This window comes from Lycorma delicatula, chromosome 9 (genome assembly GCF_047948215.1).
Source record: "Lycorma delicatula isolate Av1 chromosome 9, ASM4794821v1, whole genome shotgun sequence".
In the NCBI taxonomy this organism is placed as follows: Eukaryota; Metazoa; Arthropoda; class Insecta; order Hemiptera; family Fulgoridae; genus Lycorma; species Lycorma delicatula.
In genome coordinates this window covers 96,855,657-96,875,212 of record NC_134463.1, presented here as the reverse complement: position 1 = coordinate 96,875,212, position 19,556 = coordinate 96,855,657, and the positions used below count along the sequence as shown (strand labels likewise).

Sequence of the window (19,556 nt, the reverse complement as noted above, 5' to 3'; positions counted from 1 at the left end):
ATAGATAAAGCGTCGATTGAAAATAGATTATTAAAACTGGAGAAGCATAGCTTAATCAACGAAACCATCTACTACTATAAGAAGAATTTCTCTAAGATCGCGAAATTAAAACATTATACAACCGTTATAAGACCAGTAATCTTATACGGCACTAAAACATTACACTTGTACCAGTAGGAATTTCTTAGGGCACATAATCAGGGTGGACCCAAACAGGTTAAATAGACAAATCTTTGACGAGTTTTGAAATGTGTAAAGTAAATCAGATTACCTAAAACAGATAGAAGAGGATCTCCAAACGATAGGCTTGAAAGAAAACTGTTGCTGTAGAGATAACTTTCGCAAAATGACTAACAGTACAAAAGTTCTTGTGCAGAAAAAAAAAGTGGAGGAAGAAAATGGACAGATAAGCAAAGACGAAGCATGCCGAAAAAATGAGAAATGAGAGGAAGAAGATAAAAGAAGTGAGAAAGAAGTGATATTTGCGTTGTCCTATATTGATATTTTAAGAATGCCAAAAAAAAAAAATAATAATGATAAATATGATTTTTATTATCTTCTGTATTTTTTTATTTAGGTCGATTTCAAATTAAAAACAACCAGTAAAATCATTCATAATTTTGCATCATCAAAGAATTCAAAATTTAAAGAATTGATAAGTATGATTTTTTTTTCAACTTAGTAATTTTAATGAAGGCGATTTCACTTTTTTTTAAGTGTATTTTGTTTCTGGTACCCGTACAAAAAAAAAAACAATAATTTGTAAGAAATCAACAAAAAAAACAAATAGGGTGTAACTTATTTGTTTTTGGCAGTGTGTGACTGCAAATAAACATGAATTTAGGCGAAATATAGAATTATTAATTATACTAAGTTTTTCAACAAAATTTTCTTGAAATTTCGTATGAATATACTTTGGATAACAGATTATATATCATTACACTATAACGATTTAATGATCCATTATTAGCAATAATAATCTTTATGGCTTATCGTTACGTTTAATTTCATAGAGTACCCGCAGTTTAAAAGCACAGAGAATCAATTACTTGCAAACATCATGGATAACGCTTTCAGGAATGTTTAGTCGACAACTAACTACGAACTGAACGTTTTGAACTTCGTGGGAAAAACAATCGAATTCTTACTGTTTTTTCAACAGTAAGCTGGCGAGTATTTTTTCAAAACGCTTCCTGTTTCAAAAACTTGTTCACACCACCTAAGTATGCTATTGTCACTCGGACAATCCATACGATACACTCGTATATAATCTCTTTTTACGAAAGCCCCTGATTTTGTTTCTGCGAACCAGTACAACCACTTGTACTGACGCCATGGTACTGAAGCCCGGACACTGCTTGACATAAGCAACAGTCTAACGCAGCTACTGTCTGGTGGAGAACGCGTAAACTAAAACTTAATTTCTGTTCCTTCAAGATTGCGCATAAATACAATTGAGTGCAGCATAAACTGAACTCGTTCTTGAAATTCCATTGTATTTTTTTTTTGCGGCCATCTCGTACAGTCCGACATAATCTTAATATTTAAATAAAAGGTATATTTTATAGACATAGACAAAACACTCTACCGCAACAAATGGAATAAACTAATGGAAATATTAAAAAAAAAAGAGTAGATGGGGAAAATAGAAAAATAATTAAAGAATTTCCCTTGAGTCGGGAAACACGTACTAAAATAAAGGCTGCTGAAACTGTGTAGTTTGACCGAGGAAGAGGAATAAGGCAAGCATATTGCCTTGACTAATGTAATTTAATATTTACATTGAAGATACAATCTTAAGTGCTCTAAAGAATGACGAAATCAGAGTAGGAGCAAAAAGAATAAATTGTAAGAGGTTTGAAAGTGAAATGGAATTTTTAGGATAGCAAGTTTAGGATATTCAATAGATGATTTCAAAATTAGAAAAAAAAAATATTACAGAATATTAAAAATAAAAATGAATAACGATGTTATTAATAATTTTCATTCGTCTGAAATTACTTTTGACTTAAATCACCACATATCGGTGAATGTGGCGATCTACATCCTCATGTAGTGCAAGTAATTGTCTGCACAACAAGCAATCCATAATTTCCGTAATTTCTGAATAAACAATCGATATCTCAGAAATATAAAAATTACTATCTAGAATTGTTTTGAATAAATGGTTTACATGGTAATTATGTATTAAAAAGAGAGAAAATTCAAACTTCCAGATTAACATTATATCTATCATTACGTAGATCGACGTTCTCCTCTTCTAATCAGAAAAGATTAAAAGAAATTTCTTTTTACAGTTTAATATATGTAATTATTTAAATTTTTTTTGATCGTATCGAATTCAAATAGTTGGCTATACAAATTAAAAAGTAATTTTAATCCGGTTTAATACGCCGATCTCCATAGCGGGTTAATAGCGTCTCAGCCTTTTATCCGGAGGTACCGCGTTCGAATCTCGGTCAGGCATGGTAACTCTTGTTTTGTTCTTTTCTGTTCAAGAATTTCACCGAACTCATTTACCTAGAAACTTATACCGACTTTAAAGTGGAGTCGGATTTTCTTTAAACCCGTAAATATTTCTTTAAATTTAACATTTTATTAATAAATAAATATATATATATATATATTTCCGGAATACAGCGCTTCCTAGAGTAAGTTTTCTTTTTATTATCGAATTTAAATCATCTGATATTTCTCATCATCGTATAATGGGGTTGTATTTTTACTTATTTGTACGAAGTAAAGGAAGTATTGTGATCGCGAAAAATTTTGGTTTCCAGATTTCAACGGAAATATCCATTTTGACCATCCCTAAATCTATTTTGACTAGTTTCGGGGTAACATCTGTACGTACGTATGTACTATGTATCTCGCATAACTCAATAACGATTAGCCGTAGGATGTTAATATTTTGGATTTATGAATATTGTAACATCTAGTTGGGCACCTCCCCTTTTAACTGTAATCGACTGAACCAAAAGTGTTCAAAATAGCCCAATATCCAAAAAAATCTGGATTTTGGACTTATTCTTACTGCAGTAATAATCCCTGATTGAGAGCTTTTCTACTATAAGTGGTACTTATTTTCATTGGTTCCAGAGTTATAGCAAAATAAATTTTAATTAATGAAATATTTGGATCATAAAAGAGGAAGGCACATCGGTCCGAATCAGACTTCCTCTTAATTTTAATATATTGATTTATTAATAATTATTAACCTTTCTAAAATATTTTTTACGATAAATAATAATTCAATAATAACAATAAAAAAAAAATATGAAAAATATCAGAAGTTATTAATGAAATAAAATTTTATGTACTTTTCATTTTATAAAAAGCGTGTGTATGTAATCTAATAGACGTACAAGTAATGTTCACATGAGATTTTTCTTTTTAATACCAAATTTAAATCACTGGATATTTCTCATCATCATATTATGTGTAGTAATTTTAAAATATTGTTAAAAATGTAGAATATAAATTCTGTTAATTTAATTATAATATTTTAATGTATACCGGTAAAATATAATATAATTTGTAATGTAAAAATCTACATTGAACTGATTAAATATAAAAATTTGAAATAAAAACAAAAGAAAGCACATATTTGAATATTGAAACCTATTTAGCCTTGATTAACATATCAAGTATTTGATTTAATTTTTAGTTGCTATTCTTCATTATAATATTTCAGTGTTCTCTTTAATAACTGTTATGGATTTTTAAACGTTTTTTTTTTATATGCAAAAAAATAAAAAGTTATTCCAATAAAATAAATTACCGGGATAAATTATTTATATTTTATTTAACTTCAAAGTTTCATAAAGGTTGACTGATATTTTATCAATTCAGAAAGATAAATTATTCAAATTCAATAAACATTAATTAAACATTGCTTAAAATTTAAATTTGTTTTTTTTTAATAAAAATACACCACGATTGATATTAAGATAAAATGTAAAATTTAAATGAATTTTAATACATTTTAAAGAAATAATATGAAATTGAGCTGAATTTCAATCGGCTGAAAGTTTGAGTGCTGAAAAAACTTACTAAAAGTGAGAGAAGATAGAAGGAAATGGTATAAAAAGGAACAGGTAAAAAAAATCGGGCGGAAAACGGTGAAAATTTCACCGATCTTATTCTTGATTATATGATTACAAATACAGATCAGGTTTCATTCGTTTATAGTACTTCTGTACTCTTTCCCATACTAATCGTGCTTTTACCAAAGAATACCAACAGTTTTAATATTATTATTTTCTTTTAATGCAAATATAACATTTCAACTTTTTTTTACAAACGTTCATATTTCTAAAATTCAAGATATTATGCAAAGTCTACATCATTTTTTTATTCAAATATTATTACTAGGATAGTTGATATATGAATGTTCATTTTCTTTAACCAGTTTTCCAGCTACTGCTGGTCTAGGTGTGTGTGTGTGTGTGTGTGTGTGTGTGCGCGCGCATGCGTGCGTGCGCGTGTGTGTATAGATTAGTAACTGCAATTACCACTACCGGTTTGCCAAGTTTGATGTAGTTGGGATGTAAGCGTAAATGTAATCTTGAACAGACTCAGATCGACAACTCTTTTTTTTTTGAGATGGAGAAACCCCATTTACGGGCGCAGGTGTAGGACTCGCTAACAGGTGCCGCAAGCTGTCACAGAAAATGCATATGTATTCCTGCGCACTACCGATTAAACCTCCATCTCTGGCGACTGCACCTCCTGGGAAACCAGTAATAAAGCATTACTTCATGAGGGTGGTAAGCGTCCCACACCCACACACGGTCTCCACAAGCACATCCATACCAGACCACTACACGCACACACTGCACACCACAAATTCCTAAGGAGAAAAACATTCAGAAAAAATAGAACATCTAACAGGTACTAAGACGTACCACATACATTTATACATTCATACAATCAAGCCAACACAAAAAAAACGCAGAACAATCAAGAAGACATGGCCACAAGACAAATTATTCAGGTCGACCACTCCTAACCCACAGGGTTGGTCTAGTGGTGAACGCGACTTCCCAAATCAACAGATTTGGAAGTCAAGAGTTCCAGCGTTCAAGTCCTAGCAAAGGCAGTTACTTTTATACGAATTTGAATACTAGATCGTGGATACCGGTGTTCTTTGGTGGTTGGGTTTCAATTAATTATACATCTCAGGAATGGTCGAACTGAGACTGTACGAGACTACACTTCATTTACACTGATACATATCATCCTCATTCATCCTCTGAACGGTAATTCCCGTTCAGAGGCTAAACAGAAAAGAGAGAGAGAGAAAGAGAGAGGTTGACCACTCCTAAGACGTGTGCTTAAATGAAACCCTACTCCAAAGAACAGCGGTATCCACAGTCAAGCATTTAGATCCATATAAAATCAACTACTATTACAAGGACTTGATCTTAGACTCGACTTCGAAAATCAGCTGATTTTGCGATGACGAGTTTAACCGTTAGACTAACCCGGCGGGTTATATCTATATTCAATTTATATTCGTCGTTACTGGATAATGGAATTTTCTTAATTTTTTTTTTGCTCCGCTTATTTATTATTGTAATCAAATAAAAAAGTTATCTTTTGAAGGTTTTACACCCATCAAAAATTAATATTTTTAAAGTAGGTACCAATAACTAAAAAAAAAGAAATAATTTTTTGAAAAATCTTTTCTAAATTTTGTTTTTTCATCGGACATTAAAATACATGGAAATTATTAATATCCATATGTGAAATTAACATAATAAATTTTTTATAAATCATCTTTGAGAAATTATATTTTACATTTTTTTATATTTTTAGAAAAACACAAATAAGATAGCAATTTAAATATGTGTATTCAACAGTCGGTTTTAAGAAATTGATCAATTTGTTAACATCATTAATTGTTGAAAAAATATGAAATCCCCATAAACCACTCAAAAGCTTTAAGCTTAAGTGGCGATATCATCAAGTAAAATAAAAAAGTGAAATGATAAGAATAAAATATAGTGATTTTTGCAAATAATTTTATAAAATTAATTATTTGAATGGATTTTATTGTACTGATCGATTTGTTTCCGTTATTCTATTCGCAACAATATCTTAGCCTCTAAAATATATATCCACAATTATATGTATAATATTTGGTTTTCTTTTACAGTTTTTACATTAACAAGTATTTTTACAACTTCCTTTAAGAAACAAATTTATCGTCCTTTAAGCTTAGTATAGCCCAAAAATCTAATTATAAAATTAGACCAAAAATCTCATCATTTTTCTACTCATCAACCTATGTAATTTTCAAAATTTTCTTATTAAAAAATACATTTCAAGAGTCTCCATTTTTTGTTTACATGGCTTTTCTTTTATATCCATATTTCACTGTCATACAAATCGTTACATACAACTTCACTACACACAAATAAAACATTAAAATAATTTATTCCTATTTTTATTTACGTTTAATCATAACAGATTTTTTAACACGAAAGCCCTTCTAACTTACATTAATCTTCGTTTGTTTTCTGGTTTACTCATTCAATCATTTTTAACTTTACCACTTAAATAACAACTTTTACTGTCTTATTTTTATCTTTGTTGATGTTTAATCTCTCATTATCCTCTTTTTACACGACTGCTCAAAAAGGAGTGTAATGTATTTAGGGTATGTATGTATGTATCAATGTATGTACGTATGTTTGTTCCACCGTAGCAGCTAAATGGCCGAACCGATTTACATTCTTACATTACTAGGAGTGCCATAGGCTACATACACACACACACACACACACACACACACACACACACACACACACACACACACACACACACACACACACACACACACACACACACACACACACACCACACACACACACACACACACACACACACACACACACACACACACACACACACACACACACACACACACACACGTTGTAGAGATTTGCCGGTTGAAGCACAAATTTTAATGAATTGAATTAATGAACTGTGAGCCTCTTTCACTGTATAAGCTAGATTTGAACTGAATGATTCAAATAATTAATATTAGAAAAATAATAGAATTAAATTATCGTTAATTAAAATAAAATAATATTAAATAGATTTTTTTTAAATTCTATTTTATATTAATGGGCTACCTGTGGGGACTGGGTGTCAGGCTAGAGTGGTAAGGTGAATCGAACATCCCATACAAGGCGAGATCAATCATCACCATCAAATGATAACAAACTGGGTGCCCCTGGGGCACTGTTTTGGGAGGTATTTTTTTGGTACTCTTATAATATCTCTGCAAATAAGCTTCCGATTTTCAAAATTCAAAAGGGATATTTGTTAGTAGGTTGAAAGCTGACTTTCAGCTTGTATCATGTACACTCTCGATTATTGTTTTAGAAATCTAGGTACTAATTTTAACAATCAAATATTCGAAAGAAGATAGTTTTAAAATTTTAGGACACAATATGTAAAGAACAGATTATAAGTTTCGAGTTTACATGACTAAAATTCTTTAATCTCACTGAAAGAACTTTTGAGTTACCTATAACGTTTCCAGTCCTAATACAGAACATTCTAAGTGCCTTATAGTTATAAATATATCTTAGTAGAGAAATTTTATGACTTCTAGAAATCGGAAATTATGAATCCATTCTTCTAGCTCCCACTATGACACGGAGATCTTTTTTTTTTAAATGGTATTAGTGACATAAGTACCAGATATATATACATGTATATATATATATATAAAATGGCTATAAATGTATATATAGAAAGGAAAAGGCTGGATCCTATCAAATCATATGATAAGAAAAAATAATTACCTGTATTTAACCTTATACTGAACGTGTAAAACTCTGTAAAAAGTAAATCATTGAAAATTTTATTTTTAGAAAATTAGTTTTAAATTTTATAACTAAAAAAATAAAACTATAAACTATATATAACTAAAACTAAATTTTATAACTAAAGATTTACAAAAAATCTATGTATGTACGATGTCTGTAAATAAAGTAATGAGACTAGTTTTTTTTTCACAGCCAAAGTGGCAACACTGTAAAGTTAGTAGTAAACATATAGTTATACAAACAGCTGATTTATATTAGGAATTAATATTTTTAGTCTATTGCTGCCACGTGAGATGTAAACAAACTTTTCGTGAAACGAGTTTCTGTTGCGCGTTACAAAAGTGAGTGATACTTATTATGAGCAACGTTATGCAATCAAGTTTTGTGTTAAACTAGGTGAGAATACTACTGGAAGTTTTTCAAATTGGAAAAGGCGTATGGAGATGACGCTCCGTCACGAGCCTAAGTTTTTAGGCGGTTTAAAGCATTTTCAGAAGGCCGGGAATCAGTTGTGGACGATCCACGCTCTGGAAGACGGTTAACGTCAAAAAGTAACTACAATATTGAGCGAATAAGAGAGTTGATACGGTACGACCGGCGATTAACTGTCAGAATGATTTCAGAACAATTGAATTTGAACCGTACCACAGTCCATCAAATTTTGACAAACGAATTGGATATAAAAAAAGTTTGTGCAAAATTGGTCCCAAAAAAACCTGTTGAACAGAAAAACAACAGGATGTAAGTGTGCCGCGATTTCTACGGCGAATTGAAACTGATCTTGGTTTTCTAAAACATGTTATTACTCGTGGTAAATCTTGGATATTTGAGTACGACCCAGAAACAAAATGCCAGAGCAAAAAGTAGCAGACTTCAAACTCACCACGCCCCAAAAAAGCAAAAATGACCAAATAAAAAATCAAACCCACTCTAATTTGTTTCTTTAATAGTAATGGCATTGTCCATAAGGAGTTTTTGTCTACAAGACAGACTGTAAATCAGTATGTTTACCGAGAAATTCTTGAAAGACTGCAGAAAAGAGTTGCCCGCGTGAGACCAACTATCAAAGACAACTGGATGCTGTATCATGACCTTGTCACACTCAATTAATGAGTTTTTAGCAAAGAAAAACATTTTTGTAGTTTCTCAACCACCTGATTTGAGTCCCTGAAACTTTTTCCTGTTCCCTTATTTAATAAAACACCTCAAAGAACACACCATTTGGAACAGTAGAAAACATTAAAAAAATGTAATCGACCATCTGACAGATATTCCGGTTTCTGAGTTCCAGCACTTCTATGAAGGTGGGAAAACCGTTTGAAGCGTTACGTGTCTTCCCAAGGGAACTATTTCGAAGGTGATAGAGTCCATCTATAATTGGATTGTAAATAAAAAGTTTTGCTGAACCAGTCTTATTACTTTATTTACAGACGTCGTATGTCTTCATTGGTCACCGATTATATGGTAACAATTTGTTAAAACTGACAACTGATGTAGCAAGAACTTGATATTGAATTACTCTAAATATACTCGTATATTTTAAGACGATCTAATTGTGAATCTATTTACATTGAAAAATAATTATTCAAGAAGTATTTTCCCAGAAGTATCATTTTTGTCGATGATCAGCACCCCCTAAGGTAGCCTGTTATTATCCAATTATAAGTAAAGTTTATATAAATAAATACAATAAAACTTTAAAAAATAAAACAAAACTTTAACGTAAATTACCGTGTCAATAGATATAATAAGATTATAATATGACATAAATTATTACATTTTTGCATATTAAGTCATTTGAAATCGAAGAAAGAATTCCTGGTATTCCTTAATAATGGTGGTACCTGTCATGTGTTATGAAACATTCCATGTTTTCGACCCGTATTCATACCGCAACCATTATTAGAACGAGTATTTGGAACGGTAGAACTCATGTTATATAGGAAATTAAGTAGAATTTCCTACGTCTAATTCTCTTTAATCATATCTGATAATAGACGAAGGTTTTAATATAATATTTAACATTATGACTTCTTTATATGAAAACATAATATTTTATTGGGATAGTTCAAAAGTTAATAAATATATTTATTTATTTTTTTTTTTTATTTTTTTTTTTACAACTTTAAAAAGTATATTTATTAAAATTTCTTTGAGAGAAAATCCCAAAAAATTTAATGTAAAAACATTATTATCTTGAGAAAACAGATTCAAAATTGCAAAGCATTTAACAATTTTTTTTAATAATTTTTAAGTTAACTAAAATTTTAAAAATTTAGATGCATCTACTGATACACGATTATTCATTTCCTTTGATTTTTTTATACCTTTCTTTCTTTTTCTGTTAAGCCTCCGAACCACGTAAGTTATTACTTCAGAGGATGATATGTATGAGTGTAAATGAAATGTAGCCTTGCACAGTCTCAGGTCGACCATTCCTGAAATGTGTGTTTAATTAAAACCCAACCACCAAAGAACACCGGTATCCACGATCTAGTATTCAAATCCGTATAAAAGTAATTGCCTTTATTAGGATTTGAACCTTAGAACTCCCGACTTTGAATTTAGCTGATTTTCGAAGACGCGTTCACCACTAGACCTTGATTTTTATACCTAGAATTTAAAATATGGATATTTTTTTAGATCCAAAATATAAATTTTGCTAAAAATGTTATATCAGAAATTTGATTAACTGGTATTTAACCCTGAAATTTGAGATGACAAAAATCAAAAGATCGTAATTTTTGGTACAATTTATTTTCCAAGTAAAAATTTTAATTTGAAAGTCAGATTCTTTTTTTATATTAATATTACTGAGCTTACGCAGAAAAATTATAAAATTAGAAATTCACAAACACATTGTTGTTTATCCAGAAGTTCGGAAGATTTGATTTTCTATTCTAAGCCTATATCACACCAGTTGGAATAAATTTGCTCATATTTAAAAAAAATAATTTTAGAAAAATACAGTTTAGAAAATACCCCGGTATTCTCATAATTTTAGAATTACAAGATTATGAAAAAATAATAGATCGATAATAAAATAAATTAAAATCATTAATTAAAATAATAATAATATTAATTACAAAATTGTTCGAAATTGTTTAATATTCATACAGTTGGTCATGGCTCGCATTGCTGGCCATACCCGCCTCCTAGACTCCGCTTTGTTCGATATCCTCAAGATTGTGAAAAGAATACTGATAAATAACAATTACAACATTGATAAGTAACACTGCCTATCTTTGTTGCAGTGTGGTAGCGTCTCGGCCTTTCATCTGCAGTCCCGGGTTTGAATCCCGGTCAGGCATGGCATTTTTCATACGGTACAAATTTTTATAACAGTTGAATCCGTAATTTCAAAAAAGTATACAGACTTTACAAATACGTGATAAATAAACTAAATTACAAAAGACAGAATAGCAGTAAATATAGTAACTAAAGTACTTTTGACGAAGAAAACCTTCACAACTTCACCTCCAAGGTGACTGACCTCATTTTTTAACTTAAAACCTTTCCTAAATTAACATGAATGTATCCTGAAAATTTTAAAACAATCGGTAATTTGGTTCTTGCGTGATGCTGTTGCAAATGGATAGACAGAATCCGCCACAAACGTATAAATCATTATATATGTGTGTGTGTGTGTGTATATATATAATGATTCACCAACAGTGTAACAAACTTTCAGGACACACAAAAAATTTAATTGTTGGAATCAACTGTTAGTATTACCAACTTATGAAATAAATTATTTCAAAAACATTTCGATAAAATGAATCTTGAATTATAAAATTGTCTAACAAATTGTTTTATTGATGTGTTGATTTAATCGATTTTTCATTTTTTTTTAAATTTTGATTCTGTTTTTTTTTTCTAAAATATTTAATTATTTTGTTTTTAATAATGAAAATTTTGTTTATAAGTAGTTAAAATCTGCCAAATTTTGAACGTTTTGTTTTTAACAAACAACAAAAGTTTTACTTTTGTTGTTTGTTAAATGAATTGTTTGTTCAGAATTTAAATCTCTACAAGTCTTCTTTTCAAACTTATGTTTTTTTTTACTCATGTAACAAGGTTATTTTACACTAAACATAAATTAGTGTCTTTTTTCGACCACCAATTTTTGACTCGAAAACTACTAAAAATACTGTTTTGGACCTTTTTTAAATTTTTCATTTCAGATCTCATATCAAAGCAATAAATTTACTCCTTAATTTGGATCTCAGAAATTATAATCTAGTTTAATTTTACAAAAATCTCACAAACCAGGGCCATATCTTACGCCGCTGATACTCGCTAACGAAGCGTTTCCGAACCTACGTTTAGATGAAATTTCTTCTTCATTTTCACCAGTAGAACATGTCTTGTTCTACTTTGTTTGAAGACATTCTACATTCTATTTTTAAAGTTTGTTACATTCTTCGTGAATTACTTTGTACATATATAATAATCAGATATGAATATTCGGTTGGATATTATAATAAGAACAGAAGCACAAAGTATTCAAATTACAAATAAATCACTACATAGATGGAAAAAAGTAAATATAAATACACAGATAAAATACTTAGATCACAAATATTCTATATTATAATAAATAATAGTTTAAAAAAATATATTAAAATTCTTTAGGTTTTTATTTAAGAATTATACACTTTTTAGAAATAGAATAAGATTATAAATGATAAAAAAATACGCTTCTAGTAATTATTTCCTATTTCTCCTTATATTTAATAGGTTAATTTCATATCTACTTTACTCACTACTCGGACGTTCTTTTTAATAGATAAAAAAACCTTTTCATCTTTCACTCTTTAATACTTTCTTTTTTTTGTAATATAGGAGTGCTACAGATGCTTTCTACTGGAGAAATTATAATAAATATTAATGATCACCCAAATAGGATTACGTTGTATTTTTTAAAGAATTTTCAATGATTACAATAAAAAAAAGTAGCAAAATATTTTCGCCCGAATTTTTGTATGTTTTTTTTTCCTTAACTTAAAGTAACATATAAGAATCACGTATAATCTCACAATATGTACCGAATTTAGTTTAGAGTTTTAGTTTAGAGACAAACTAGGTTGGTGAACCATTTATTAAGACACGTGTATGATATTTAGTTAAAATATCGACGATAAAAAAAGAAAAAAAAAATTCTATATAGAAATTTTTTTATCGTCTTTTCTTTTCTTTTATATTTTTTTATCGTCAACTTCACATTAAGGCCGAACTTAATTTAATATGAACACAATCAGGATGATACAATGGAGGGGGGAAATTATTCACCCCTGCACTTCTTACGCCATCTTCGTATGAATAACTTGACCGACATCACTGATACCCGCGTACCATGCCCGTTAGGTCTACAGCACATACTCATGATGTTATCTGATGAGGATAGCACGCCGAATTCCCTCCAGCATGCTTCCCTATTCTTCAGGAATCTATCCCGTACGAACACTATATGTTCTATGGTGTCCTCCTCCCTTAAATATCCCGCATTCCGCAGGGGGTTTCAACGTGCACCCTTGAACGGTAAGGAATGAGGTCGACTCGTACCTCGTTCCCGTGTTTGCTGTCCAGCCATCTCTAGAGGACTAGGATCAACCTGTAGGTCTGTCAGTCTTTCGTCGACTGATTCCTTAATAATGATAGTCTAGAAGATATAAACTGTTCAGGAAGACAAAGATAAGCTTAGACAGTGAAACAGATAATTAAGGATGTAGGCTGTAAAGAATCCGTTGAAGTTAGAAGGTTAGCACAGAACACATAAGATAAAAGGGAATAACATAAAACCAGTCGACTGAGTGATGCCAAAAAAAAAAAGAAAGAAAAATGAAGTATTAAGTTGCCTAAAGGTTACTTGAATTAGCTGCTGCATAAGTAGTACGTAAATCTCGGGTTTAAACATCATGTTGACCTTTGACTCCTGACAAAATTTTGATGCGTGAACCTGAGGTAATGTTTTCTAGGATTAACATGTGTTTCTAGTTAAATTTACAAGCTGAAAGAGTGGATTTACTGCAAAATACATATTAAACACGGGTTTGAGATGCCTCAAAAATGACTACAAATAACCAACAATCAAATGACTTTTGAATCTCAGGGTCTCTTTTCACGGGTTTATTGGAATACATTAAAGAACGGCTACTTTCAATGATGAATGTGTGTTCACGTTAAATTTACATGATGAAACAGTTGATTTACTGAAAAATTCATAGTAAAACATATGTTTTAACTGCAAACAGCATGATAATGATGTAGATCATCATTACTTTAATAGATATGAGTGTTATATCATTGAGCATTATTTAATGTATACAATGATCATTATTTACGGTTTGAACTTCAAAATGATTATTGGATTTTATAATCTAACACCTACTCAGTTAACGCTGTAAATTTATAATGATGTTCTACATCAGTCATCATTACTTTCAGCTAAAACAGATTTTGTAGATTTTAAATTTTTTATAGTTGTGATAGCTAATTATCGGCAGCTGATATTATCGGCAAAGAGAACTTTGTGATCATCCAGAATGATAGGTTCTAGTCCCATGCATCTAGCGGCCACCGTTCTCGAGATACTAGCGCGAGCGAAATTCGCATATGTCAATTCACCACAAACCTATTTTTCACTATGAATTGTTCAATAAATCTACTCCTTCATCTTGTAAATTTAAGAAAAGCTATGATGAGGTACTGCATCAATCGGTCATCATTTACTTTCAACGAAAACCGGGGCAAACATCTGATTCTTTCTTGTATATATTCCTTCAGATTTGCGAGACTAAAATAATTTGATATAAAGCCGCAAAATATAGTGATTAAAGCCGCAAAGATACAGTTTGATCATTTATCGATCAAACAGTTTCGACATCACAATTCATAATTTGTGTTAAATGTATTTTATAGTAATAACATATTACAGTTATAGACTGTGTATGACGTCAGGGAATTCCCTATAGCTGTTAATCATCCATAATTTGTTGGTTTTTCATATATTGGTTTAGATAGATATTACAATAGCACTGTTCTTTAATCTCTACTTTATATAAATTGCATTTTTTTCTAGTATGCGCAGTAGCATATTAATCAATTCATAGTAAACATATGTTTTAACTGCAATCACCCTGATTAATTTATGAGGATCATTTAGGCCATTATTACTTTCAGCGAAAGCGGGTGTTGTTGATTTTTAATTTGTTATAATTGTGATAGCTAATTATTGACATCTGACGTTAATTTATTTATAATTTACATAAGAAACGACAATTCTCGGACATAGCTTTCTTTAAATAAAAAAAAGGGCGTAATCTCAAGAACCTCCTAGGCCAATTCTGATGCGATTTTGAAAGGTTCAACATAGCAAGTACTTTGCGATCACCGGAATGATAGGTCTTAGTCCCATGCGCCTAGCGGCCACCGTTCTCGCATATGCGCGAGCGAAATTCGCATATGTCAATTCACCTCAAACCTACTTTTCACTAGGTATTTTTCAATAATCTCCTCCTTCATCTTCAATAAATAAGTATGAAAATTTGAAGAAACAATATGGTACCTATTGCTTTATGTAAGTTTTAAAATTTATTTGCATACGTCCTCATTATACAGATTCCATATGCAGGGAAGCTTATTCCTATATGGATCCTGTACATGTTCAAGAAAGCTTCTTTAATCTCTGAAAGAAGAAAGTTTTTACTGAACCTCTTTTTTCAGCAGAACAACGCAAAACTGTTGAGAAGTAATTTTCTCGTTCAGAAAAATTCATAGTAAAACATATGTTTTAACTGCAAACAGCATGATAATGATGTAGATCATCATTACTTTAATAGATATGAGTGTTATATCATTGAGCATTATTTAATGTATACAATGATCATTATTTACGGTTTGAACTTCAAAATGATTATTGGATTTTATAATCTAACACCTACTCAGTTAACGCTGTAAATTTAACGGCGTTAAATTTACAGCGTTAACTAATTGATGTTCTGCATCAATCAGTCATTACTTTCAGCGAATATCAGCACAGGTTAGCTGATATTTACTTGTTACAACACATTTTAACAAACCAGACATCATTGTAGACCAAATTGTAAAACCTATTTTACAACAACGAGTGATATAACTGCACATTTAATTTTAAGGTTAACAATAATAACGGGAAAAATATAGAAATAATAATAAATATCTTTAAAAAAATTTTCTCAAAATGTTAACCATATTTATTTACTTTTTTTAACAGTAAATACTTATTAAAATGATAAAAACCTTTTTTCCTGAAAAGAGACTGGATCTTTTCTGAAAGAGATTTTATCAAACAGGACTTGAATTTATATACATATACTGATACGTTGTATCAACTTAATTGAAATACTTTAAAATATGTTCAAAGAAGAGAAATTCGAATCATTAAGGTCAGATTGTATAGATAACTGAAGATATGTTTAATTATTACTTTTACTTCCTAATTATTTTATCAGGCTTATATTCCATTCTTCCAAGATGATTATTTTAGATGGAAAGGATTTTGATATTATTTTACAGCCAAATACACACATTTAGGATTAAATTGGACGTTAACTATTCATTTCATAACCTGGAAAAATTAAATTTAAGTCACCGGTCTTCTCCACTGAGAAATACAGAGGGTAACTAAACAAAGAACAAATTCATTCGTAGATTTAAAAAACAGATGTTATCACTTTAATTAAATTACATATAAAAATTGCCGATAGATTAATTATTTTATTTTTTTATCTGTTTCAGGAACGGTTTCGATGCCTTTCTACACAGTGTACGTACTAATGGGTTACTGGGATCTCGGTCCGATACTCTGTGATTTATGGCTAAGTGTAGATTATACAGTATGTCTTGTATCACAATATACTGTGCTCCTTATAACGATAGATCGATTTTGTTCGGTAAAAATAGCTGCAAAATACAGAAGCTGGAGAACTAAAAATCGGGTAATATGGATGGTCACTATCACGTGGATTATTCCGGCTTTATTATTCTTTATTAGCATTTTCGGTTGGGAACATTTTATCGGATTCAGGGATTTGTTACCGGGTCAATGTGCAGTACAGTTTTTAAAAGATCCAGTGTTTAATACGGCATTAATTATCGGTTACTACTGGACGACGTTGGTAGTTCTGTTTGTACTTTACGGAGGTATATATAAAGTAGCTTATGATATGCAGAAAAAAAGCGAAGCTAAACAAAGAAAGATGCAGTCTATGGTCGCTTTAAGCGCCGGTGCTATGTCAGGCATGGCCGGAAGAGCGGCCGGAATCGGAATATCAAAAACGCAAAGTACACTGCTGAGCCAGGATAAACCGAAATCGAACAGTCCAGTTCCAGCCCCTTCACCAGGCGGTTTAACACCAGCCGTCGCACAAAATGTCGAGTCCAACTCTAGTCATAAAACATCCACTAAAACGACAACGACTACGGCGACGAATAATTCAGTCGACGGTGAAAAAGTCTCTGGCGAGAAAAAGTCTTCTTCGCAAGGGGAAGGTGATAAATCGGAAAGATCAAGCAGTCCTGCTTTTGAATCGGACGAAGACAGTACTCCAAGCGCACAACAATCAAATCAGCCGCCGGATTGGAAAACTAGAAAGAAATCGGTTGTAAATATGGTAAATATTGTAGCGCACTCAAACGCGTTACAACAAGCGTTTGCCACAGCGCATCATCCGGCATCACGACCGAACGGGATAATGCCTATTAGATCACCAGAATCGGCTAGCACTACGCTTACAAAACCGAGCCCGTCTTCCACTACGCCGACATCGGAACATATCGCTGCTCTTCCTCTTATCCCGGAACAGAGCCTTCTTGATACGGATAATCCGGCCGGATATACAACACCCGGCGGAATATCTTCAGAAACACTTACACCGACGTCAGCGGCAAAAGAAGAGCAGGATCCCGATCAATTAAGCGGAGATAAGGCGGTATCAGAAACATCTTCTATTCCATCGCAATCGATAATACCTCCTCCATCGCAATTCCAAAGCAGTACAGTATCAGAGGTGTCGCTGTGTAGTAACGATCGACCTCGAAGCCTTCTTGTTGCTTCTCAAGCGACCTACGATATATTAGTCGGTCTAGATAATTCTGATTTAAAATATATGGACGAAAGTTCGGTTATAGTTCCATCTCCTTGTATAGAAAGTCCGCCGTCCAGTCAAAGTTTTCCAGCGTCTTCCACCGGTCCACCTTCACCGGTACATAATATAACGACCGTAAGTAACACGTCGTTACTTCAAGCTGCGTTGATAAGAGCTGCCGCGCAACAAGCCGGAGGAACGCCGCCGAAATCGGGTACGCCACCGATTACTAAAGTAAATACCGAAGTCAGCCTCCATTCTGAAGACAACGCTAAACCTGTCACGACTATAGTTACTACCGAACCACCGGAACCTGAAAAACCGACCGGAACGCCGGCAACTATATATTCGACCGGATCGAATTCGATCGCGACCGTACAAAATATAACATCGGCACCGCCGACACCCCCTCCACAACAACAACAACCACAGCCCTTAAAGAAAACAAATTCAAATGAAAAAAGAGAAGGCTCGAGACGAGATTTTGTTAAAACGATCGGAAAACGTTTAAAAGCAAAAAGAAAGGCGGGTCTAACAAACAGACAAAAATCTAAATCAGAAAATCGTGCTAGAAAAGCGTTTCGCACAATATCTTTTATATTAGGAGCATTTGTAGCTTGTTGGACTCCGTATCATATACTAGCATTGGTCGAGGGTTTTTGCACGAATCCGCCGTGTACGAACGAGCATTTATTTATGTTTTCATATTTTCTTTGTTACGCCAACAGCCCGATGAATCCGTTTTGTTACGCTTTGGCAAATCATCAATTTAAAAAAACATTTACAAGATTATTAAAAGGTGATTTTCATATGACGTAAATTATTTAAACGTATAAACGGCTCAATTGTATTATATCTTATCAGTACTATAGTTAATGTATAATAGAAATATCTGTCGCTTAATACAGCTGCTGTATTTTTAATACTGTAATTTTATAAATATTAAGTACTAGTAATAAATAAATAATCTTGTCTATTTATAGGTAATAAGCTTTAAGGAGTGCTAATCAAATGCGTTGTAAATTAAAATTAGCATTTTATCTGCTATTGTAGACGAAAAAATAACTCAATTTTTTTTTTTCTATTTTACTTCAAGTAAATTCGATGCTGGCTACCGGATGCAAATATAAAAAAAGGGTAGGGATAAAATGAACAGAAGGACATGTTAATGCGATACATAAGTAATATCATACTGTTGTTGGAGTGACGTCACATCGACCAGTATATTTGACCTATCCCGTATCATCAAAGATTTTACTTTGATAATATGGGAAATTTGGCTGACGGATAGGCTAAATAACCAGTTTGGTGATTCGTACGGACAGCGGTGAGGTCTGTTTCTGGTTAGTGTTGTCACTTTGCATCTGACATTTACAGTTCACGGATGATCATACTCTAAATTAAATCGGCATTTTCTACATAATTTTTTTTCACGTAAAAGAAAACGAAAATTATTTAATATTTAGCTGTTCTACATAAAATTACTTTTTTATAATTATTTTGATGTACAGAACTATTAATAAAAACATTATTTTTGCTAAAATAAAATTTTATTTTAAATACTGCGATGAAAAAAGTAACGGTA

At 31.6% G+C, this 19,556-nt stretch overlaps 1 protein-coding gene across 1 annotated transcript in view; it reads left to right on the top strand.

Moving 5' to 3' along the window:
- mAChR-B (muscarinic acetylcholine receptor) overlaps nucleotides 1-18,790 on the top strand; it is a 229,646-nt gene extending 210,856 nt beyond the window's left edge. Inside the window, exon 4 of the mRNA XM_075375543.1 lies at nucleotides 16,623-18,790. Coding sequence (XP_075231658.1) covers nucleotides 16,623-18,790 — 2,168 coding nt within the window. The remainder of the gene's footprint in view (nucleotides 1-16,622) is intronic.
- Nucleotides 18,791-19,556: the final 766 nt, after the last annotated feature.